The 23,310-nt window shown below is 52.8% G+C and overlaps 1 protein-coding gene, 1 long non-coding RNA gene and 1 other non-coding gene across 15 annotated transcripts in view; 1 reads left to right on the forward strand and 2 right to left on the reverse strand.

The window, feature by feature from the left end:
* Positions 1–256: 256 nt before the first annotated feature.
* The window catches only part of Dock6 (dedicator of cytokinesis 6), a 52,539-nt gene continuing 29,485 nt past the window's right edge, over positions 257–23,310 (reverse strand). For 5 of the 13 annotated variants that reach the window (XM_011242553.2, XM_011242552.2, XM_017313426.2 and 2 more), the window contains 23 exons: positions 21,812–21,925; positions 21,533–21,703; positions 20,599–20,738; positions 20,340–20,509; positions 17,890–18,050; positions 17,360–17,542; positions 16,390–16,516; positions 15,978–16,062; positions 14,788–14,884; positions 14,546–14,680; positions 13,462–13,614; positions 13,029–13,187; positions 11,851–11,951; positions 9,825–10,017; positions 9,598–9,741; positions 4,796–4,927; positions 4,687–4,701; positions 3,070–3,195; positions 2,891–2,980; positions 2,430–2,666; positions 1,802–1,945; positions 1,599–1,705; positions 633–1,409 (listed from right to left, as the gene is read on the reverse strand). In XM_011242553.2, coding sequence (XP_011240855.1) covers positions 995–1,409; positions 1,599–1,705; positions 1,802–1,945; positions 2,430–2,666; positions 2,891–2,980; positions 3,070–3,195; positions 4,687–4,701; positions 4,796–4,927; positions 9,598–9,741; positions 9,825–10,017; positions 11,851–11,951; positions 13,029–13,187; positions 13,462–13,614; positions 14,546–14,680; positions 14,788–14,884; positions 15,978–16,062; positions 16,390–16,516; positions 17,360–17,542; positions 17,890–18,050; positions 20,340–20,509; positions 20,599–20,738; positions 21,533–21,703; positions 21,812–21,925 — 3,399 coding nt within the window. In that variant the 3' untranslated portion in view covers positions 633–994. Of the gene's footprint in view, positions 477–632; positions 1,410–1,598; positions 1,706–1,801; positions 1,946–2,429; positions 2,667–2,890; positions 2,981–3,069; positions 3,201–3,998; positions 4,702–4,795; positions 4,928–9,597; positions 9,742–9,824; positions 10,018–11,850; positions 11,952–13,028; positions 13,188–13,461; positions 13,615–14,545; positions 14,681–14,787; positions 14,885–15,977; positions 16,063–16,389; positions 16,517–17,349; positions 17,543–17,889; positions 18,051–20,339; positions 20,510–20,598; positions 20,739–21,532; positions 21,704–21,811; positions 21,926–23,310 lie in introns of those variants that run through there. The other 8 variants (XM_011242554.3, NM_177030.3, XR_001778931.2 and 5 more) reach the window with 7 other exon arrangements.
* On the forward strand, positions 6,473–9,652 carry Gm39305. Its single transcript, XR_870577.2, has 3 exons — positions 6,473–6,883; positions 8,999–9,080; positions 9,570–9,652. It is a non-coding gene; the product is annotated as a predicted gene, 39305 (long non-coding RNA).
* Positions 10,018–10,077, reverse strand: Mir7083 (microRNA 7083). The gene has a single exon (NR_106051.1). It is a non-coding gene; the product is annotated as a microRNA 7083 (primary transcript).

Raw genomic sequence — 23,310 nt, forward strand, 5'->3', positions numbered from 1 at the left:
TGGGTCTTTGTGAGTTCAAGGCCAGGCTGGGAAGCAAAGTAAACACAAAACAAAAAGTGGAGAGACTGAGGAATACTCGTACATCACACGCTTGCACACGCAAACCCTCACCACAGGTGGACACACGTGACCTCGCACACAGGAAACACTCTTTCCCATGGCCATGTTACAATGTGAGTGTGTTCTCTTCTCCCACTGAATGAACGTCACTGCCCCCAGGGCAGGGGCCATGTCAACTGTCAGCACACCACACAGGTTGTATATAAAACTCACTTTAAATTAAAAACAAACAAAAACAAAATTTAGAATCCATCAGTGCAGACAGACAGGGGGCTCATCTCCTAGGACTTCGACTCGGGGCAGCTATAACTCCAGAAAGGCACAGGCAGCTGAGGTGTGGGTGCTGGTCTTCTGGGTGTGGCTCTTAGCCTTGTCAGAGGTCAGCCTTCCTGAAACTTGATCTGTTCATGGAGCTCCTGGGGGCAGAAGGCAGGTTAGCAGGCCCCAGGACCCCAGCTCCACAGTCCACCCCAACAGCTTCATCCAGCATCAGAAAACCCTTCCAAGAATCTGTGTGGCCTTTCTTCTGTCCAGCCCGATTTGATCTTTTTCTTTTAAAGAAATCACATTTATTTTTGCTCTCTCTCTCTCTCTCTCTCTCTCTCTCTCTGTGTGTGTGTGTGTGTGTAGACATCAGAAGATAACTTACTAGAACCGAATCTTCCCTTCTACCATGTGGTTGTGGTTTCTGGGGACTCAAACCCAGGTATTCAAGCTTGGCTGCAAGCACCTTTAATCACTTAGCCATTTTGCTTTCCCTGACCAGAAGATTCACAGCATGTTAGAATCATGTCTATTTCACAGGTGTGGAAACTGAGGCTCAGATGGCTGGCTGAAAGCTGGGGACATGGCTCAGTGGTGGGACACTAACCTAGTGTAAACCCTAGGGATCAATTTCCATCATTGGAGTGGGGGGGAGAGTAAGCAAGATGGTTCAGTGGGTCAAGGTACTTGCTACCAAGCCTGCTGACCTGAGTTCAAAGCCTGGGACCCACTTAGTGGAAGGAAGGGAACTGATGGCTGCAATCTGTCCTGTGATTTCCCACACATGCATTGACACAGACATGCCCCACTCCACTAAGTCAAATGCAATAGAAAACCAGGATAGATGAAGTCTCATGACCCAGTGGGGACACCACACACGGAACACATGTATGTGCATGTGTGACAGCCTCCACAGTGGGCACCTGAGGCTGGTGGAACTTGGTGCCAGCAGCTGGGGCAGACGTTGGGTAAGCAGAGGCTGCAGAGCCTCCCGCAGGCGGCTATAGTGACGCTCCAGCTCCCGGTGGTACTCCTTCTGGTCTGGGCCAATCAGGGCCTTGTTCTTTCTCAGTGCATCCTCGCACCTGAGGGGTTAGAAAGAGGCTACTGGGGAGTGGCACTCAAGAGAGAGAGCAACAAGAGGGATGTGCATGTGTCTGGGGTGATCATACACAGGCCCACAATGGGGTCTGTGCATTTAAGCAGGGAGTCAGGTTGGGTTCTGGCAGGAACAGCATGGAGTCAGGATGGCAGGGTTACAATAGCCACTGTACTTTTTGCAGAAATCCTTGAAGCAGAGCCGGAGTTTGTTGTGATGTCGGAAGAGCTTGGGATCTTCTGGGATCTCTGACAAAAACACCTGGGCCACTTCCAAGGGACCCTACTGGGCGAGAAGACTCATGAGGGTCCTGGATAGCAACTGGAGGCCCACGGTGGCCAGCATCCTGCCCCCCACCCCCCGAAACTCCAGCCATGCCTGGTTCACAGTGGGTCCCACAGAACCCTGGAGAACCATCTGCAGCATCTTGGCATCTGGAGGGTCCTGCTCGGTGGCAAAGGCCAGCTCCCGGGTCTTCTTCTGCATGTCCTCAATGGCCACCTCCACTGGTGTCAGCACTGTCTGTGGAGTGAGTGGGGTGTGTGTATCATGAGTACATGTGTCTGCGTGTACATGAGTACATGTATCATGAGTACATGTGTCTGCGTGTCTGGATACACCTGCTGGGGCCTGTGATGTTCTGTGGGGCAGGAGGGTCCCAGGCTATGATCAGTGCTGGAGATCTGTGCTCCCTGGTGGGTCTTGACTCAGCTGGGGTTTCTGGTCTGTTTCACTTGCTGTTTGCCCTCGGGTCTAGGGACTCTACAGTTGAGATATCCACATTTCTCCAGGCTGGATGGTAGAGGCTTGCATCTGGAGCCTACAGCCTGGGTCCTTCTACTGCCCAAACCCAATCTGCTATATCCCCATCTCTTTCTTCCCAAATCCAGCATCCCTGAAATGCACTGTTTGTGGGGTTCCTCTGCCTTTTCCTCCCTGGAAAAGTCTCCCCCTGGACCTTGAGTCCCCGAATCTCCCTCCCCTCCCTAGGGGTCTGGGGTCCCACCTCCTCACGGTGGCACACTCGGATGCGTGTCTTGATGTAGGGAAAGGCATGCTCCGTGCTCAGCAGCGTCTTGCGTTTGTGCTGTTCGGCCAACTCTCCGTGCGCACGTCCATCTGGTGTGAAGGGTGTGCAGAAGAGGAAGGCCCGCAGCCCATAGTTCCGATCGAAGTAGGTCACCCGATCCTTGAGCTCATAAGTGTCGAAATGTGGCTCCACATAGGTTATCTGTATGTACGCCTGGAACACGGGGCCGAGTAAGAGGATGGGAGTGGTGCGGGGTCCACCTGACACCACAGCTCCAGCCTGAGGTCCTGGTCCCTGCAGGCCTGAACCCTTTGAATCGAAAGGCCCAGCTCTTCCTATAACTGGATGTACCAGACTCTCCCAAGAAACCGGACTTGCCCCCACCATGCAAACGCCAATATTGGATTTTGGGGGCAGGGAGGGACCAGAGGACCCACCTTCTGTGGGTCCAGCTTGGACTTGTCCACTGGGTTAGAATCTTTGATGATCTCTACCACATCATCCCCGAACCTTTCCGTATAGAACTCCTAAAGACACGGGGTTGACTCCGGGTCAGCTGGGGCAGCCCCCACTGTAACTCACATTGCCTAGCCCACCTCCCAGCGCCAGGACGTGCCTCCAGCCGGTGTGAGATCTCTGCAAGCTTCGTGATTGACGGTTCCTTGTACACAAACTCTTGTTCATCCAGGTCACCAAATCGTGTGCCATAGAAGCCCACTCGGAAATATGTCCCAAATACACGCTGGGCTGAGAGAAGCCAGTGGTGTTGGCATGGAGGCCTCTCTGCAGATGGCCTCTACTCCAGACACACTCAGGGTGGGATGGAGAGGGAACCAAGCTGGGATGGGGAACCCTGAACCTCAGGAGCCTGTCTGGGGATCTCAGACACAGGGGTGAGACAGAGGAACATGCCAGGGGACCCGGATCACAAAGGCTGGTCACCGGCTTTTCACGTGTATATGTGTGCTGCGATTGAACTCAGAGGCCCCGTGTTAAGGGAGCACTCCAGGGCTGAGTAACACCCCAGCTTCTCACTGCAAGATTCCAGCTTGGGACTCTATGGCTTTGCTAAGACCCCAGCCAAATTTTTTTTTAACTTAAAAAAATTGTTTGCTTGTTTATTTATTTGAGACAGGATCTCTCTACATAACCCTGGCTGACCTGGAACTCACTATGTAGACCAGGGTATCCTCCTGTCTCAGCCTTCTGAGTTCCAGTCTTATGTCAATTTCCTTGCTTAACATAAACTTGAGTTTCTGTAGTTTTCACCGGCTGGGCACTCATCATAGGCATTCCAATAGCAAATTAGAGTGGAGTTGCTCCCAGCTCTACCTCAGTACCCATGGGACCCAGGCCTACCAGGTGCCCTGGTGACTGAGTGGCTAAGGAACATACTGAGCTGCCTCCTGTCCTGGGATGCTAGGCTCTAGCTCTAGGATATTCTCTCTGTTTTTAGCCCCATATGTGGAAGGGGCTAAAAACACCCCTAGACACCATTCCCCAACCCATGGGGGAAGGAGGTGGGATCATTCCAAATTCACTCACCAAAGCCGATCCAGACAGGGTGGGGCAGACATTGTGTGGCCAGAAACAAGAATGGAAAGATGGGAGACAGAGAGATGCAGTCATTGGAGAGGTCAGAGGTCAGAGTTACCCCTCCCAGGGTCCTGCTTATACCCCCCTATGAGAATCGTTCTGTAGAGGGAGAAGGAGATCTCCGATGCAGGAAAGGCGGGGACCTACCCACTTGCCCCCACCCAGCCTGCCTAGGGCTCTGGGTTTCTGCCATCTTTGGCCAGAAAATTCTCCCTCAACTGAGAGATGCCTAAAAATAGAAAGGAGAAGGCAAGGCGGGATTTGTGGGGAGCACCCTGACAGAGATGAGGAGTAGTTGTCCCGAGCAAAGCCGGGAGTCGGGAGACTGAGATGGAGAGAGCGTGGGAGCCCTAAGGCAGAGGGAGAAAAGGAATGAGACGGAGAGGGAGAGATAGCCCCATTCCTCTTCCACCCACAGTCCTGGTGGTGACTGAGCTGGTCCTACCCGAGGGAGGGGTGTCTCTGGAGAGTTCCCAGCTGGGTGACTCACAGGCTGCCCCTGAGATGGGGCATTTGGGGGAAGGGAATAAGTAGGGGACTGTGCGTCATCAACCACTGAGCTCAGGCCCCTATGGAGGGGTGCCATGCTGTTCTGGCGCCCCCTAGTGTTCGTTGACCACTGTTCACCAGGACTCACCTCCCAGCCAGAGCTCTGTGGGAAAAGAGGAGGCAAGATTAGGGGTCCCAGGTCAAGGAGGGGCTGGAGAGGGCCTACCCGGGAATGGGAGCAGCGGCCTAGGGCCCACCTGGTGCATAATCTTGGTGAAGGCCTCCTGCAGTTTCCCGTGCACCGCAGCCAGCTTCTTGTAGTCTCTGTGGGCTTCAAGGATGGGGATAAGGTTTTTGTAGACTTCGTTCACCGCTTCATACAGACCACCCTGGGGAATGGGAGAAGTGAGGTGAGGAGCCCCGAAACCTTCAGTGTACCCTGAACCCCAGGCTGCCCCTTCCCAATCACCTCCCATTACCCTGACAACCCTACTCTAGATAGAAAGGACATGTCTTCTTGGTTAGGCCCCCACTGTGGCCTCCACACCTTCTCACAAACATCTACCAAGGTCCAAGGCCTGTGGATTCTGTACTGGTTCCTCCTCAGTGGGAAGAGAGGACAGGTTTTGTGATGGTGAGACTAGGGAAGGGGCCCAGAGCTTCTGAAATGTGCCAGGCAAACACTTGATCCACCATTGAGCTACATCACCTCCCAGTTTGCTTTAAGAAAATAAAAAATAAAAAGCCAGGACAGAAGAGATGGCTCCATGGCTAAAAGCACTGGCTGCTCCTACAGAGGACCTGGGTTTCATTCCTAGCACCTACATGGTGGCTCACAACTGTCTGTAACTTCAGTTACAGGGAATCCAGGACCCTCTTCTGACCTCTACAGGTACCAAGCACATAGATGGTACCAACACATACATGCAAACACTCATTCAGGTAAAATAAAAATAAATCTTATTTTTAATTAAAAATATTTTAGCTGGGCGGTGGTGGAACATGCCTTTAATCCTAGCACTTGAGAAGCAGAGGCAGGTGGATCTCTGAGTTTGAGGCCAGCCTGGTCTACAGAGTGGGTTCCAGGACAGACAGGGCTATGTAGAGAGATGCTCCCCCCTTAAAAAAAAAAAAAACCACCACCAACAACAAAAGATAAAAGAGGAAGGAAGGAAGGAAGGAAGGAAGGAAGGAAGGAAGGAAGGAAGAAAGAAGGAAGATCTAGGCAGCTTGGGTCATGTACTGAGATACTGTCACAAAACAACAGACATCCAAGGGTACTGACGAGTCTGTGGGTGTGGGGCTTAGGTTTGTCTGTCGGTCACCTTGACACAAGCTAAGGCAATCGGAGAAGGAGCCTCAGGTTGAGAAAATGTCTCCTTGGGACACTTTTGTGATTCGTGACTGATGTGGAGGTGGAGCACCCACTGGCTGGTGACCAGGAGAGCAAGCAGTGAGCTGTGGTGCAGTCTGTGCACTAGCTCCCACCTCCAGGTTCCTGTCCTGAGGTCCCTCAGAGGTGCACTGTTCCCTGAAAGTGTGAGGCAAAATCAACCCTTTCCTCTCCAGGGTGTTTTTGGTCCTGGTGTTGATCACAGCAAGAGAAAGGGAAGGAGGGCTTCGGGAAAAGGCACGTGCCACTCAGCCTGATGACCTGGGTTCAATCCCAGGAGTCCACATGGCAGGAGAGGACTAACTTCTACAGGTTGTCCTCTGACCACACTTCACACACGCACGCACGCACACATAGACACACACACACTAAACCCTAGGTTCCCTCCTACCACTACACTGAGGAGGAGGGGGGGAGAGTGAGAGGGAAGGAGGAGGAGGAAGAGGGAGAGGAGGAAGAGGGAGAGGAGGAAGAGGGAGAGGAGGAAGAGGGAGGGGAGGAAGAGGAGAAGGAATCTTAATCCCAGGAAGGAGGGAAGTGGTAACTGGCTTTCCTGTTTTGAGCTTTTTTAGATTAAGAGACTCAGGAAGTGGCCTCTGGACAAGCCTACAGTGGGGTCTGTGGAGTTGCATGTGTGCTAACGCCTCCAGCCTATGTATATAACCCAGACTGATCCTGGCTGTGAACTCTGGACTGCAGGGGGACAATGTTGTATCTGTCAATGGAGCTTTATCGATTGGAACCAACATACAAGCCAGAGTGGGGTGTTGACAATGGGGGAGGCTGTGTATATTGGGGGAAGAGGATATGCATGCAAACCACGTCTGGTGCCACTCCTGCAAACCCTGTGATCTAGAGGTGGAAGCATGAGGACCAAGAGTTCAAGGCCATCCTCCACTCTATAGGGGACCTGAGGAATGCCCAGGCTATTGTAAGCCTTTCTCTCAAAAAGGTAAAGGGGAAACATGGGAGGAGATATACTCAAAGTGCTTTATGGGTTGGCATGACAACCTGGTAAGAAACCTTAAAAAGCACGCCCTCCCCAACAAGACACATAGACAGTTTTTATTCTTCCCACTCACTTAACTGTGGACTGAAAACTCTACTAAAAATAAACATTATTAGCTGAGTGTGGTGATGCATGCAACACTGGGATTTCTATAGAATATATGATATCCTATAAATCATCACCCGACACACAGGACAACACGGTCCAGTGGGTAAAGATGCTCAGCCGAGCCTGATGGCCTGAGTTTCATTTCCTAAAACCCACATGGCAAGAGGGGGGGAACCAGTTTGGGCATGTTGTCTCTGACCTTCACAGTGAGGCAAGGCACGCGGAGTACCCCACCCCCACATAAACAAATATAAAATTTAAAAGGAAAAACAAATAAGTGTGAGCACCCATGCTGGGGAATGATCCATCAGCCCACGCGCTCCCGGGATGTGAGCCACCGCTAGGCGCTGTCTTGCCCCCACACTGTGGACAGGGCCCGTGTGCCCAGTTTTCATGGAGGTTTTCCAGGTGGGGTGCCAAAAGGCACCTGTGGGGCTCAGGGCTGACAGCTGGGATCTGCATGAAGCTGGAGCTTCCTAGATTTCATCAAGAAAGGGGATCTTCCAAGTCTTTCTAAGGACCGGGCCGCTGGGGTTTGTCTGAGGCCCCAGAGTCGATGCTTTATTTTTCTGCTGGTTGGCGCCCACTCTAGGCAAGTGCTCGGTCCCTGTGCTGCACCATGAGTGGTTGTTTTGTTTTGCTTTTGTTTTTTGCTTGAGACAGGGTCTCATGTAGCCCAGTCTGGCCTCAAACTCACTACTCAGCCTCAGGATAACCCCAACCCCTGGGACTTCCTCAACCTCCCAAGCTGCTGGCATGTCAGGTGTGAACCACCTCACCCAGGTTACGCGGCACTGGGATGGAACCCAGAGCTGCCCTGGCTAACCTGGTGCTCCACTGGGCTGACCCCAACTCTTGGCTTAACTGGCCAAGACAGCATTCCCAGAAACATCAACTGTCCAAGAAGGCCTGGCAGTGAGGCCAGAGGCTGGCCTCAGAGCTAGAGTAAGGCTAGAAAAAGAGAGAAACAAAACCTGTCTTCTATTATGTGTACTTCAAAGTTCTAGAACTTAATGCACAGGCCTATGTGAGGGGTTGTGTAGAGAAAGGCGGCAGTCGTTCTAGGGCCCAATTCTCTGCTTTTCTCCTAATTTGAAACAGGGTTGGTTCTGTGAGCCCAGGCTGACCCTGAACTTCTGATCCTCCTGCCTTACCTCCTGAGTGTGGGCAGGAGAGGTGTGCACCACCGTGCCAGGTTTATGAAGTAGTAGGGATGGAACCTGGGGCTTCATGCCTGCTAGGCCACTGCTCTCTAGTCTAGCCACACCCCAGCCCTTTCGGTGTGTGTGTGTGTGTGTGTGTGTGTGTGTGCGTGTGTGTGCATATGAGCATGTGCGTATGGAGGCCAGAGGTTGGGATCAGGTGTCTTCCTCTGCTGCACTCCACCTCATTTCCTGAAACAGGGTCCCTCACTGAGCCTGGGTCCCTCACTGAGCCTGGGTCCCTCACTGAGCCTGGGTCCCTCACTGAGCCTGGGTCCCTCACTGAGCCTGGGTCCCTCACTGAGCCTGGGTCCCACACTGAGCCTGGGTCCCTCACTGAGCCTGGGTCCCTCACTGAGCCTGGGTCCCTCACTGAGCCTGAAGCTTGCCATCTGAGGAGACTAGCTGGCAGCAAGCCCTCAGAATCCTCAGACTCTGGCTCCCAAAGGTCTCACCGGCAGGCCTGGCCTTTTCTGGGGATCCAAACTTGTGCTTGACAGACAAGGCATATTGACAACTGAGCCACCTCCTAGCCCCATACTTTCAAGGCAACCACAGGCCAATGATTTCTGCTCCCTACTGCACCCTGTGGTGGCACTGGGGACTGAACCTAGGTCTCCGTGCTAGGCAAGCACTCCACCATCCCAGTGCCATTGAGCACCAGGTGTTGGCTTTGGTTTTTCTTCTCGTTTTGTTTTGTTTTGTTTTGTTTTTTTCCTTTCCTCCTTCCCTCTCTTTCTTTTGACAGGAATTCCCATAACCCAGAGTGGCCTAGGACTTGCTATGTAGTGGAGGTGTCATGCAACTTCTTATCTTCCTGCCTCTACCTAGTGAGTGCTGGGATCACAGATTCGCAGCATCATTTGTGGTTTATGAGGCTCTGGGGACAGAACCCAGGACTGTGTGTATGCCAGCCCCAGCTCCTGCCCCAGCCCCAGCCCCTGCCCCAGCCCCAGCTCCTGCCCCAGCCCCAGCCCCTGCCCCAGCCCCTGCCCCAGCCCCAGCCTCTGCCCCAGCCCCAGCCCCTGCCCCAGCCCCAGCCCCTGCCCCAGCCCCTGCCCCAGCCCCAGCCCCAGCCTCTGCCCCAGCCCCAGCCCCAGCCCCAGCCCCAGCCCCAGTCCCAGCCCCAGCCTCTGCCCCAGCCAATTTTGTTTTCTTGAGGAGAAAATGGCTCTATCATAGTCCAGGCTGGCCTCAACCTCCAATCCTACTGCCTCAGTGTCCCCAGTGCATGGCCATGCCCGCTTCTTACTCCCCATTCTAAATCCCTAGCCAGGAAAATGTTTGGCGAGCTGTCTGACAGTGCCACATTGTCCTAGGCTTGTGTGCTGAAGCCCCGGGCCTCACCATGGTGAAGTAGCCGGCCGCCTGCTCCAGCAGCCCCACCAGACCCAGTTCTGTGAAGTTCTTCCCAGAGCAGAAGCCCTCCTCATCTGGCGACAGGATGTCATCAGAGATGGCAGACTCCTCCAGCACGTTGGATGAGACATTCTGGGGAGGGGAGGAGGTGGCATCAGACCCAGCCTTCACCCAAATGGGCCTTCCTCTACCTCCCAGGCACCCTGAGCACTCACCTGGAAGGACACACAGCCCACAGGCAGGTGGCGACTGTCCTCGAGGAGGGCAAGGTATTCGGCCACCAGGGCAGCGGCGTGGACCATGCACTGGGCAGCCTCTGCATGATTGCCCAGCTCTGCATGTTTGCCAGCCATGTTCTGCAGCCATGTCAGCCGCAGGTCTGGAGAGCCTTGGTATCCCCGAGCAATTCTGGGGTCCAGGAGAGCAGAGGGATGAGCACATGTCTCTGCTTGTCCAGCCCCGACCCTCCCCTGCACCCATTTACCTTCAGTCAGTCTAACCATTCCCAATTGCCCTACCCCAGCCCCGCCCAGCCCCCGCCCCTTCACCCAATCCCTGTCATCTCCATCCTTTTACTCATCCTCACTGCCCTGTCTAACTTTTCTTTTTTTCCTTTTATTTTTTGAGACAAGGTACGTGGAGCCCAGGACTGCCTGGAACTCACTGTGAGCGGAATTCAGGATTACTTGGAATTTCTGAACCTTCTGCTTCTCCCTCTTTGTTTTTTTTATTTTGTTTTTTTTTGAGACAGGGTTTCTCTGTGTTGCCCTGGCTGTCTTGGAACTCACTCTGTAGATCAGGCTGTCCTGGAACTCAGAAATCCACCTGCCTCTGCCTCCTGAGTGCTGGGATTAAAGGCGTGCACCACCACTGCCCGGCTTGCTTCTCCCTCTTGAGGGCTGGGATTACGGGTGTGTGGCACATGCCCAGTTTATGTGGTGCTGGGATGAATCTCTTTACGTGTTCCTTGCCGGTGTTGTTTTCTGAGGCAGGGGTCGTGTAGCCACCTGCCCGGCTTAGTTCTTTTTGTCAACTTGGCACAAGGTAGAGTTATCTGGGAAGAACCTTATGTGTTCATAAGATCAGCTTGTAGACACTGTGGGTGATGACACCCCTGGGCAGCTGGTCCTGGGCTGTATGAGAAAACTGACTGAGCAAGCCAGTAGGCAGTACTCCACGCTGGCCACTGCTCTGGCTCCTGCCTTGACCTTCTACCCTGTCTTCGTGCCTCTGTGACAGAATGTGACTGGGTCGTATGCGCCAAATAAACCTTTTCTCCCCAGATTGCTTCTGGTCAGTGTCCTTCACAGCAATAGAAAGCCGGCCTGGTACTGCACACCTTTAGTCCCAGCACTCGGGAGGCAGAGGCAGGCTGATCTCTGAGTTCCAGGCCAGCCTGGTCTACAGAGTGAGTTCCAGAACAGCAGGGCTACACAGAGAAACCCTGTCTGCACAATCAAAATCAAATCAAAACAAAACAAAACAACAAACAAAAAACTAGAACCCTGTCCCAACTCCCCATGTAGCCATGACCTCAGCCTCTCCGGCTCCTGCTCCCACCTCCCGAGTGCTGGGGCGGCCAGCACTCACCACGACAGCTCCAGCACTGCCGGAGATGAACCCGGGCCACTTGTGTGCTGGGCAGACAGTCTATCAACTGCATCATTAGTCATGCCCGCTACTTAATTTTCTTCACTTTCACTTACTGTGGGACCCAGTCTCTTCCTGCTGGCTGCCTAGCTTCCTCACCATGAGGTGAGTGGCTTCAGTGGGCCACAAGCTCTTGCCGCAGGGTGGAGCCCTCTCACAGGCCCAAAGAAGCTATGGGCGAACTGCTACAGATCAAAATCTCCAGAACCGGAGCTTGAATGACACGGCCCCTCCCTTTTTTTTTTTTTTTTTTTTTTGGCACTTTTGTTTTACACTTGTTTTATTTTCTATGTATGGATAATATATATGTGGAGAGGAGGGCACATATGTTCTGTATCATGTATGCATGGTGTCTTGAGGACAACCTGAGGGAATTGGCTCTCTCCTTCCACCATGTGTGCCCTGGGGCTTGAGCTCAGGTCATCATCACTGGTGGTATCTTTACTGAGCAGACTTGCTGGTCTAAACTGCTGCCTTTGACCGCCCTCCCCGGCTCCCCTGCCCCTGGCCTGGTGACCACCCTCCCCGCCCCCCCCCTTGGCTCCCTGACCGCCCCCGCCCCTCCTCCCCCAGCCAGACTCCTGCCCTCACCTGTACATGAGGTCCATGAGCATCTCAGGGTCCTCCTGGTGTTCCTTCATCTTCACCGTGTCTGTCAGGATCATGTGCAGGTTGAACATGAGGTCCTGGACCTGGAGCACGGGGAAGTCCAGGGTCAGCAAGGGCAACGGGGTCAGGGTTGGACGGGAGAGAGGGCCTGGGGAGACGGCTCAGTGGTCAAAGTGCTTCCCATGCAAGCACAGTGACCTGAGTTGGATCCCCAGCACCCAAGTAAAGAGCCAAGCATGGTGAGGCTTGGCTACAATCCTAGCGTTGGGGAGCAGTCTGACTAGCTGAAGTAGCAAGCTCAAGGTTTGGTGAGACCCATCTCTAACAGAAGGTGGAACTGTGCATGATGGTGCATGCTTTAACCCCAGCACTCGGGAGGCAGGGAAGCCCAGCTGTGTGAATCCAAGGCTAGCCTGGTCTATATAGTAAGATCCAAGACAGCCAGAGGTACACAGTGAGATCCATCTGAAAAAAAAGCCCCCCCCAAAAAAAACCCACTGCCACAACAAAATAAGGTGGAGAGAGACTGAGGAAGATCCCCCTGTTGACCTCTGCCCTCCACATGCATGTACGTACAAGTATACATGCATAGGCACGGTGTGTGTTAGGGCGAGAACAACAGCACAGGCTCGGTGTGCACATGAGCACCATGCAGTCCCAACCCTGGGGAGGCAGAGCCAGGATCGCCGCAAGTCAGAAGTCATCCTAGGCCACAGAATGGGCTCCAGCTCAGCCTTGGCTAAGAGGGAGACAGAAGCTGGAGGCCTCAGATTCCAGTTACCTCAGAACACAGAAGGCAGGGGGAGGAGAGTCACAGGTTCAAGGCCAGCCTCAGCTACATAATAAGATCTAGGCCTCCTTGACTGGGTGGTGGGGGGAGGGAGGGAAAGAGAGAAAAGGAGGAAAAAAACTTATCTCAAACACACACACACAATAAGGCTTGTCTTGGTGTATCATTCATAAAATCTCAGCACTCAGGTAACAGAGGCAGGAAGACTGCTGTGAGTCTGAGGCCAACCTGGCCTATAGTGTGAGACCTTGTCTCACAATACCAAAGTTTTTAATATAAATACCAATAAACAGACAGACAGACAAGCCCAAAGGACATCAAGGCACACCCATGCATTGTCCACAGCAGGGAGGACCACCAAAGGCGTCACCTGCTCAGCGAAGGTGCTGTCCCTCAGCCCTATGTCCTCCTCTGCGTAGGTCAGGATGGTCTTGAGGGACTTTCTCAAATGCTCTTCACTAAAGTTCTGAGTTGTCCCCACAAGGGACGACAGAGACATGGTCACCAGCATCTTCACACGGGCAAAGTTCTGATGGAACAGGGAGGCAGCATTGCCCTGAGAGCCTCAGGGCCCAGGCTCCCCACACCAGGATCCTTTAAACCTCTGACCTGTCCGCTGCCATGGCTTCCTCTCCCCATCCACCTGCCCACGCACACTGCACACTTCCCACTTCCTGACCCCTCTTCCTGGCCTATGACACTGGGTGAAACTTGCTGATCGCCCCGGGTCCTGTAGCAATGCTCTGCCCCACTCCCAAAGCTGGAGCCCTGGATGAGTCCTGTGGAGACCATGCCCCCCATACATGGCCAATCTCGAAGTTCTGGCGCATAAGCAGGTAGAGGGAGGCGCTGGCGTGCATGCGGATGGTGCTGATGCGGCTGCCACAGTGTCGCAGAAGTCTCAGGCACAGGTCGGCACAAAGCTCCGTGTCTTCCTCGAAAAGCAGCTCCGGAAACTGTCCCAGGACCCAGAGAGATGCTGTTCAGCGCTCCTAGGTGGGTCTAGGAGCTCCCAGATGGAGCTGGGCAGGGCAAGCGCCCACTCTGATTGTAGCCAATGATACAATTTGGGTCTTTGTTCTGACCTTGTCAAGTGACTTGGCAATATTGACCCACGGTCTATAGTTTCGTTTTAATTAATTTATTATTTGTTAGTGTGTGAATGTGTGAGTGTGTGCATATGTGTGTACGTGTGTGTCAGTGTGTGTGTGTGTGTGTGTGTGTGTGTGTGTGTGTGTGTGTGTGTGTATGTGAGTGTGTGTGCATGGGAGTTAACATTGGGTGTCTTCCTCGAGAGAGTTGTCACCTTGTGTTTGTAGGCCACCACCTGTCTGTGGAGGTCAGAGGACAACTTTTGAGAATAAGTTCTCTCCTACTGTGGCTTCCAGATCTCAGACTGTCAGACTTGCACTGCAAGTGCCTTTACCTGCCGTGCTACCATGGTGGCCCATCTCATCTTGGTTTTTGAGACAGGGTCTTTTATGTAGCTTAGGCTGATTTTACACTCCCTGTAGAACCAAGAATGTCCCTGAACTCCTAATTCTACCTCCCAAAGCCAGGGTCACTATTTATATTTTTGCTAGAGTTTTCTTTCTTTTCTTTTCTCTCCTTTTTTGTTTTGTTTTTGGTGGTTGTTATTTTGCAACAGTATCTTAGGAAGTCTGGGCTGGCCTTAGACTTGCTATATAGCCATGGATGACCTGACTCTTGCCTCCACTTCCCAAGTCTGGGATGACAGGTGTGAGCCATCATGCCATGCTCACGTCTCAGTTCATAACTGCAGTTGTGGTGTTCCTGTGTCAGGAGCCTGTCCAGCACATAGTAGGTGCTCAATAAATGAGCCAACGTCATCTCTGTGAAGCACGGCTGTAGTTTAGGAGTGCTCACCTTGGAGACCAGGGCCCGCTGGGTGGCCAGGCCATGCTGCAGGAACAGGGCACTCTGGGCGCTCCCAAGACTGTAGAGGACAACTTTCAGCACGGCACTCAGGATGCTCTCACGGGCCTCGGACAGCATCACTGTCTTCACGGGTTAGAAATCCATGCGTTAAGAGACATGGGTGGCACGGGGTCAGAGATCCCAGGCCCACGAGGGAGGAGAGGTCGGGACAGACACTGGACAAGCCCTACCTGCACGATGGTCTCCAGCGTGTCCAGAACCACCAGGCTGGCCTCTGTCGCCAGGTTTCCGTCCACCAGAGCTTCATGTTCCATTTCATCCTTGGTCCTGCAAGGCAGGGGACAGCTCGTGATGTCACTGGGTCAGATCAAGGGCACAGAGGAATGAATGCTCTCCCACCCCCAGCTGTCCCTGGGGGGAGAAGCTCTCTGGAAACTGCTCTAAATCAAGGAATTTCCTTGCCCACATGTCACGGTCAGAATGTGTTTCCAAAGGATCTAATGTTGGAGGGCTGGTCCTCAGCTTAAAGAAATTAAGAGATGGAGGTAGGGGCAATGTGGCTCAGGGGTAGAGCCCTCCCTCCCTCCCTGCCCAGAGAGGGGCCGGGAGCATAGCTCAGTGGTAGAATACTGACTTAATACTGGTGAGATCTGTGGTATGATATCCCTAGGCCCATTTAAAGAGATTTTTAAAAAAAGAGGTAGGGACTAGTTAGATATTCTTGAGTCTTTGGGTATTAGGAGTCTGCCCTAGGAAGGGATTGAGGTAAACTTCATAGGACAACTTCCTTTCTTTTCTTCTTTCTTTCTTTCTTTCTTTCTTTCTTTCTTTCTTTCTTTCTTTCTTTCTTTCTCTCTTCCTTCCTTCCTTCCTTTCTCTCTCTCTTTTCCTTTTTTTTTTGTTTTTTGTTTTTTTTTTGAGCTAGGTTCTTACTGTGTAGCTCTGCCTATCCTTGAACTCACTACTTGCACTAGGATTACAGGTCTGTACCACCACACCCTGTGAGAAAAACCCCTTTTTGTTTTAAAGTGGCTTGCCTCACTGTGGTGGTTTGAATAGGAATGGCCCCCATAGACTCCTGTGTGTGAGTGCTTGTAGGGAGTGGCACCATTAGGAAGTGTGGCCTTGCTGGAGAAAGTGTGTCACTGTGGGGGTGGGCTTTAAGGTCTCCTGTGTCCCTGGGGATCAAGATGCAGAAATCTCATCTCCTCTGGCACCATGGCTGCCCGCATGCTGCCATGCTTCCCACCGTGATGATAATGGACTGAACCTCTAAAACCAAGCCAGACCCGACTAACTGTCTTCCTTTATGAGCGCTACCTTGGTCATGGTGTCTCTTCACAGCATAGAAACCCTGACAGAGACCCTCTGGCAGCTCCTCATGGCAACGAGCGACAGACTCATCTACTATTCAACCTACTTGTCCACACGGTCTGAGGTCTGTCTCCAGTGTGTGGCACTCTTCCGCCAGCGAACATTCTCTTGGTTTCCAAATGGACTTCTCTCTGCCACACACAAATGTACGTACATAGGCGGAGACAGAAAACCATATGTAAGCATAAGGAAACACACCCAGGCAGGAAGATTCCAATGTAGGGTTAAGCAGAGCGGGACTAAGTAAAGACAGACTTGCCCAGCAGACCACCGCTAGACACAAACGGCCTGTGCCTGTGTGGACGGTGATGGCGTCACACACATTCGTGAATAGGCTGGGAGATAGGAACTTTTCTCTCCTAGAGCTGGCCTTGAACTGATTTCCTGCTTCCATCTCCCAAGCGCTGGGTGGGATGGCAGGCGTGTACCACCACAGCGGTTCTCCACTGTCGTCTCACCCCGACTCCGCCGCACCATCTCCTGCCGCGCCCCAATGGTGCCCAGGATGGCTTCCTCCAGCCGCGCTTTCATGTCCAGAGACTTCTTGAACGTGAGGCTGTTGATCCGCTCAAAGGCTTTCTTCCCCTGGGAAAGCAGAGGCCTGCGTGATGCGACCCGAGGTAGCCTACCCCCTGCTCAGGCAATTCCATCTCCAGGGCCTTTTGCCAGAAGCACAGCTCAGCCTTTCCAAAATCTCACCACCTCTAAATTCTCTCCCTCTCTTCCCTCCTTCCTTCCTCCCTCCCTGCCTTCCTTCTTTCCTCCTTCTTACCACACTTCCTCCAGTGCCCACAAAGCCGAAACTGACTCTACCAGACCCCTGCAGCCTGCCTTTCTTTGCTCCTTCCTTATCTCTCCAATGTCCTCATTTATTAAAAAAGATTATTTATTATTATATGTAAGTACACTGTAGCTGTCTTCAGACACACCAGAAGAGGCCATCAGATCCCATTACAGATGGTTGTGAGCCACCATGCGGTTGCTGGAATTTGAACTCAGGAAGAGCAGTCAGTGCTCTTAACCACTGAGCCATCTCTCCAGCCTCAACTTCCTCATTTTTAAGGCAGAGCCTCAAAGAGTCCAGGCTTGTCTTGAACTCCTGCTCATGCCCCTGTACCCACGTGCTAGGGACAACAGGCTTATGTGGCCTCCTCCCGCCCTTCTACCCTTCTCATTCTCGTCCACACTGGGGATGGCTGGACCTCATACATGCTAGCCCAACACTCTACAGCTGAGGCCGTCTCCAGGGCAACATTCTGGAGGTCACGTGACACCTTCCTGGCGAGCTGAGGACACAGTCCATCCTTCAGCCTCAGTTCACAGAAGCCCACACACAGATGTCTGCCCCTTCCCACCAGGCTCCTGCTGCACGGGGCTCTGGGAGAATGCTGAGCTCACCCCACCTCAGGCTCACCCACCCAGTCACACCTTGTACTCGAAGGCAGCCAGACAGAGGTAGAGTAGGTCGAGGAGTCGCCCCAGCTGGGGCAGGGCCAGGTCAGCAGCCCAGCGCTGCAGGAGCGTTGGCTCTGCATTCTTCAGGACCCACAGGACACACACCAGCAAGGTCCGGCTGGATTCAGCAGAGAGAGGACAGCCTGAGCGAGCTGCCTGGGTGCAGAGAGGGAACAGAATCGGTTTCTATTTTCCTTGCAGAAGGTGAATGGTGCTCAACTGTATCTCATGGCATGAGTTCCTTTCTCTTTTGTTTTGTTTGGGACACAGGCTGGCGTCAAACTCATGACATAGTCTGAAGATGACTTTAAACTTCAGAGCCTCCCACCTCCATCTCCCCAGTCCTGAGAACACATGTGTGCACCATCCCGAGTGCTGCTGGGGAAGGAACCCAGGACTTCCTGCATGCGAGGCAAGCTCTCTAGCAACCGAGCCCCAGCCTTCCCTCCCAGCGACATGGGCTTCGATTCAAAGCTATCTGTGGGGATGAGCCTCAGACTTACTGTTGAAGGTCCCTGGGAAATGCTGGTGCGAGAGCCAGGAGCCAGGGGACCCCCAGCGATGGCCATGGCCACAGATGGGTTGATGGTGCTTCCGATGTCCCCTTCACCTTCTGTGTCTGAGTCCAGCATGGAAGCCAGTCTTGACCGCTGCCCTGAGCCCTCTGCAGGCAGAAGAGATGAAAGGAGACATTGGTAAGCACCTCAATTTAGGCAGGAGCAACGGCACATACTTTCTTCCCAGCCCTCAGGAGGCAGAGGCAGGTGGATTTCTGAGTTCAAAGCCTGCCTAGTCTACAGAGTGAGTAACGGGACAGCCAGGGCTACACAGAGAAACCCTGTCTCGAAAAACAACAACACCAAAATCTTCCAGTGAGGGCTTGGGAGTGTGTCTCAGCCTCCTGAATGCTGGTTATGTGTGTGCCTTGACACATCTGGTTGGCCCAGACAGACAGAAGAGGGACTGAACCTAAGTGAAATTCTAGCCACACCCTGCTTGGCTCGGTTCCAGCCTGAGGAGATGGAGATGTCCATCTGCCTGGACCCTAACAGGAGCCCCCTCCTGGGAGGGGCAGCACCACTGCAGCCATGGTTCTATCAGACACATACAGCAAAGCCGACACAACACTACAAGACACGAGAAGACAAAGACATTCCAAGTACACACAGAAGAATGAATGTCTGTTAGTGAACACTGACTTCACAATAAAAACCAAAGGACAAAGCCGGGCATGGTGGCGCCACACCTTTAATCCCAGCACTTGGGAGGCAGAGGCAGGCGGATTTCTGAGTTCAAGGCCAGCCTGGTCTACAAAGTGAGCTCCAGGACAGCCAGGGCTATACAGAGAAACCTTGGCTCAAAAAATAAACAAAACAAAACAACCCAAAGGACAAAAATGGGTCAAGCATGAAGAATTTAAAAATAAAACCAGAGTGCCAGAGAGCTGACTCAGCAGAAAGATTCAGGAGATGAGGAGATGGAGAGATGTCCATCTGCCTGGACCCTAACAGGAGCCCCCAGGTGCTGCTCAGCCAGATGACGGTGTTCGGATCTCCAGGACCCACATGGTGGAAGGAGAGAGCCGACTCACTCGTACAAGTCTTCCTCTGGCTTCCTCATGTCCACGTATATGTCTATACACATACACAGAAAGTGAACAAGTAGCTTTTAAATTAAAAGCAGGGAGCTGGAAAGACGGCTCAGAGGTGAAAGAGCACTGGTAGCCGCAGCCTAGCATGGCTGCGCACACCTTTAATCCCAGCAGGGGTAGGCAGACCTCTGAATTCAAGATTTGGTGTAAATAGCAAGTTCTGGGATAGCCAGGACTACATAGAGGACTCTATCTCAAAAAAATCAAAGTAAATAAATAAGTAAATAAAGACAAGAGCACTGGCTGCTCTTCCAAAGGACTTGGGTTCAATCTCCAGCACCTACATGGTGATTCACAATCATTCCAGGGATCTGACATCCTCCGGCCTCTGAGGGCACAGGGCAGCACACAGGACATGTGTGTACATGCAGGCTCAACAGTCACACTCATGAAATAATACAAGAAAGACAAAAACAAAATAAATAAAATGGGAATTATGAAAAAATTAAATCAAATTGGACATTTTACAAGTCAATTTCCAGCCAGAGAAGGTGCAGATGGCAGAGGGAGAGCCAGATGGCTGGGTCTCTGTCAGCAAGTTCCAAGTCTGACTGAAGAGGCCCCGCCTCAGTGGAGAGTGATCAAGGTTGACTCCTGCCATCAGTCTTGGGACTTCACATGCAGTGTGCATGTGTACATACTTATGTGCATGCTCACATGTGTATGCAGACACACCCACCTATGTGCATACAACACTCACATGTACTAGTGTGCACACATACATACACACATGCATTCACATGTGTGCATACACACACAAAACAGAAAATGAAGAAACCAAGAACCAAATAGACCAACAGGCTGTTACCCAGAAGAGGCACAGAGAACAGAAAGCATGGGAAAACAGCAGACATGTTATACAAAGAAACTCGCTAACATACGTCACTGGAGTCCAGGGAGAAAGGGAAGGAGGCAGGAAAACACTTAGAGGATCAGAGCTGAGAATTCCTCTACGCTAAAGAAAGGCCTGAATCTACAGGTCCTGCCACATAAGCAATGCCCTAGACTGCTCCCCAGGGCACAGGCCCCAGTTTTCTCGTCCGCTGTTTCCCACTGAGCCCTCGCCTTCCCCTCAGAGAGTAACACAACACATGTCATCAGGAGGCCTCTGGACATGGGCTGCCATCATCAAGAGTTCTCCATATGCGTGTTTCTCTATCATAATGGATACCAGCACTGTTCCACTTTCCCGGTGAGACTGGCCTGATGTAGACACTGTGGTGAGTCTGGCCCAAGCTGCTCAGCCTGAGGCTGGCCCCACACCCCACAATCATGAAACCCCATCATCCCCAGCCCTCTAACCGGCAAAGCCATGCAGCTGTGGCAGTGTGTCCCTTGCAAGGGAGAGGAGGGGCAGGTACAGCTCGGCCACCTTGGCCTTCACGGTAGCTTCTGCGTAGCGGGAGTCAACATCGTGGCTGCACAGCAGGCTGTGCACGGCACTAATAGCCTTCTTGTGCAAAAGGGATGCCCTGTGGAATGACGAGGTGTTCATTGTGGTGCAGACATGGCTCCTGGCCCCTGCCACTGTCCCTGGGCCGCGCCCAGGCCCCATACTCACCCCTCAGCTTCCGGATCCAGGGCCAGGGCCAGCTCTGTCAGCAGGAGTCCGGACAGGAAGTGCTGCTGCCTGAAGGGCCCGCTCAGCTCGAACATGCTGGTCACCTTCGGATCGGGGGCCTGGCTGGAGAAGGTGGAGCTCTGCAGACGGTAGAGTGGATGCCCAGGTCAAGGGTCAGAAGTGAAAGCTCACCACCATGGCTACCATGGAGATAACTAAAGTTAGTTAGCATCAAGAGCTGGAGGTGGCTGGTTGGGGTGGGATAGAGACACATATCCGAAATCCGGCTATTTCCCATTTTCCTCTCCTAAAAGTGCCTCAGAAGGGGCCAGCAAGAGGGCTCAGCATGGCATCATCACGATATTATTCTGCTCACTTATGGTGTGTTGACAATGTCAGTGCAACAGTACTGTCGATGGGCATAGGGTTAACTCAGAGGTGAGGCACTGGAGAGATGAGATGGCTCAGCAGCTGAGCGCACTGGCTGCTCTTTCAGAGGACCTGGGTTCATTTCCCAGTATCCACGTGGTGGTTACAACCATCTGTAACGCCAGTTTGAGGGGATCCAGCGCCCTCTCGGGCCTCCACTGGTACCAGGCACATATGAGATGCAAGTCATTCACATAAAATAAAGATTAATAAATATTCAAAGGTCAGAGGTGAGAGGCCAGGTCGGAGGGCGTGGAGTCAGAACGCAAAGGGACGAGAAGCAGCAGATTGAGTGCAAGTCCAGGAACTGCATTTGGAGACCAAAGGGGGTCATTGTTCCTAGGGAATCTCTGAGAAGTCATGGGTGAAGGCTCAGAGGGGAAAAATCAAAGGTCAAGGGTCGGTCAGGGTAGCAGCCCAAAGGAACAGAACAGAGGTGGAGATAACAGGTGGAAGGTTTATCACTCTAGGTGAAAGGAAGGGGACTGGGGGAAGGCCCACCTACCTGGGAGGTAGTGGAGGACACCGAGGGGGACGGGGATGCTGGGGGCGACAGGGGGCAACAGGGGAGGTTAAGGGTCACATAGTGCTCATGGCTACACAGGATGCGGGTGAAGTCCATTCGTAGTGTGAGCAGTGCAGTTGGGTTGGGGGCAGACTGGAGCCGAGTGGCCACCTGCAAGGGAGGCAATGACTGACACTGGCATCACTGTGCCCACACGCTCCACAGGTCCCATGACATGCCATCCACCACACCCCCACACCCCTCACCATGCACACATACCTGCTTGTAGTGAGCGCGTACCAGGCTGAAAATGTAGCCTCGGTCCGCTATGGACAGGAGGTCACTGAGGAAGAAAGCCAGGCTAGCGTTGAGGCGTTCAGCTAGCTTCATGTCCTGGGGACACAGGGACCTGTCAGTCCACACTCACAGTGTCCAGCCTGGCTCACCAAGCCACCTGTGCATGACTTCCTTACACCCTGGCTCTGTGGCTCAGGTCCTCCTCCCCGACTTCATCCTCCCCCTCCACCTGCTCATAAAATTTGTATTTCACAGGGTCTCACTGTATAGCCTTAGCTGTCCTAGAACTCACTGTGTACACCAGGGTGATTTCAAACTCAGATCTACCTGACTCTGCCTCCGCAGGGCTAGGATCAAAGGCCTGCGCCACTATTCCAAACCCAGCCCCACAATGTTTTTCTTTCTTTTCCCACCCACAGCTGAGTAACTCACCCTCTACATCCAGACTTCAGAGCTCAACAGAATATATTTCCCAGGCTCCCTTGCAGCTGAGGGCTAGTTGACCATATTCTGACCAATAAACTTAGAGAGGAGGTGAAAAGCCCTCTTTCATTGTTTGAAACCCATGGTGATCTGGGAGAGCCTGGGCCAAACTCTGCTACTTGTGTGCAGAGTAACACTTTGGTTCTGTTTAAATGCATATCACGTCTTCCAGCAAACTCATGTGCTCGACTGGTACACAATCACCAATCCTTTAATGAGCATCTACTGAGCACCTACTGTGTGCCAAAGCTCTGAAGAAAACATATTGTCCTGGCTGCTTGTCTAAGAGTCTTAGGAGAGACAAGTGATAAGCTAACACTACAGAGATGGCCCAGGCTATCCTTAGACTTGTGGTTATCTTGTCTCAATCTCCCAAGTGCAGGGGTCACAGGTGTGCACCACCACACCTGGCTGGAGCCCAAGTGCAGGGGTCACAGGTGTGCACCACCACACCTGGCTGGAGCCCAAGTGCAGGGGTCACAGGTGTGCACCACCACACCTGGCTGGAGCTGCCCTGAGTATGGAGCCAGACACGGTTGGTGCTCATTACATGCCAACGGAATGAATTAAAGTGCAGTGCCTATCACCAGTGACACTAATGTCAGTGCTTGGGACTACTCCAAGGACAGCAAGACTGGGACCTCTGGACCAGCAGGGAGATCGATGGGCTTGTGTAACCTGGGCAGGAGTTTCCAAATCTGAAATGTTCCTAGCAAATCTCCAAGTGACATTTCTCTTTAAAGACCAGGAAAGTTGCTGGGCGGTGGTGGCGAATGCCTTTAATCCCAACACTCAGGAGGCGAGGTGGGGGTGGAGAGAGACAGGGGCAGATGGAATGAGGCCAGCCTGGCCTTCAGAGCAAGCTCTAGGACAGCCAGGGCTACACAGAGAAACCCTGTAGTGGTTTGGGTCAGGGAATCAGGTAGTTCCTGCTCTCCCAGAGGATCTGGGTTTGATTCTCAGCACCCACAAGGCAGCTCACAGCCATTTGTCCATCC

This window comes from Mus musculus, chromosome 9, assembly GCF_000001635.26.
Source record: "Mus musculus strain C57BL/6J chromosome 9, GRCm38.p6 C57BL/6J".
NCBI lineage: Eukaryota > Metazoa > Chordata > Mammalia > Rodentia > Muridae > Mus > Mus musculus.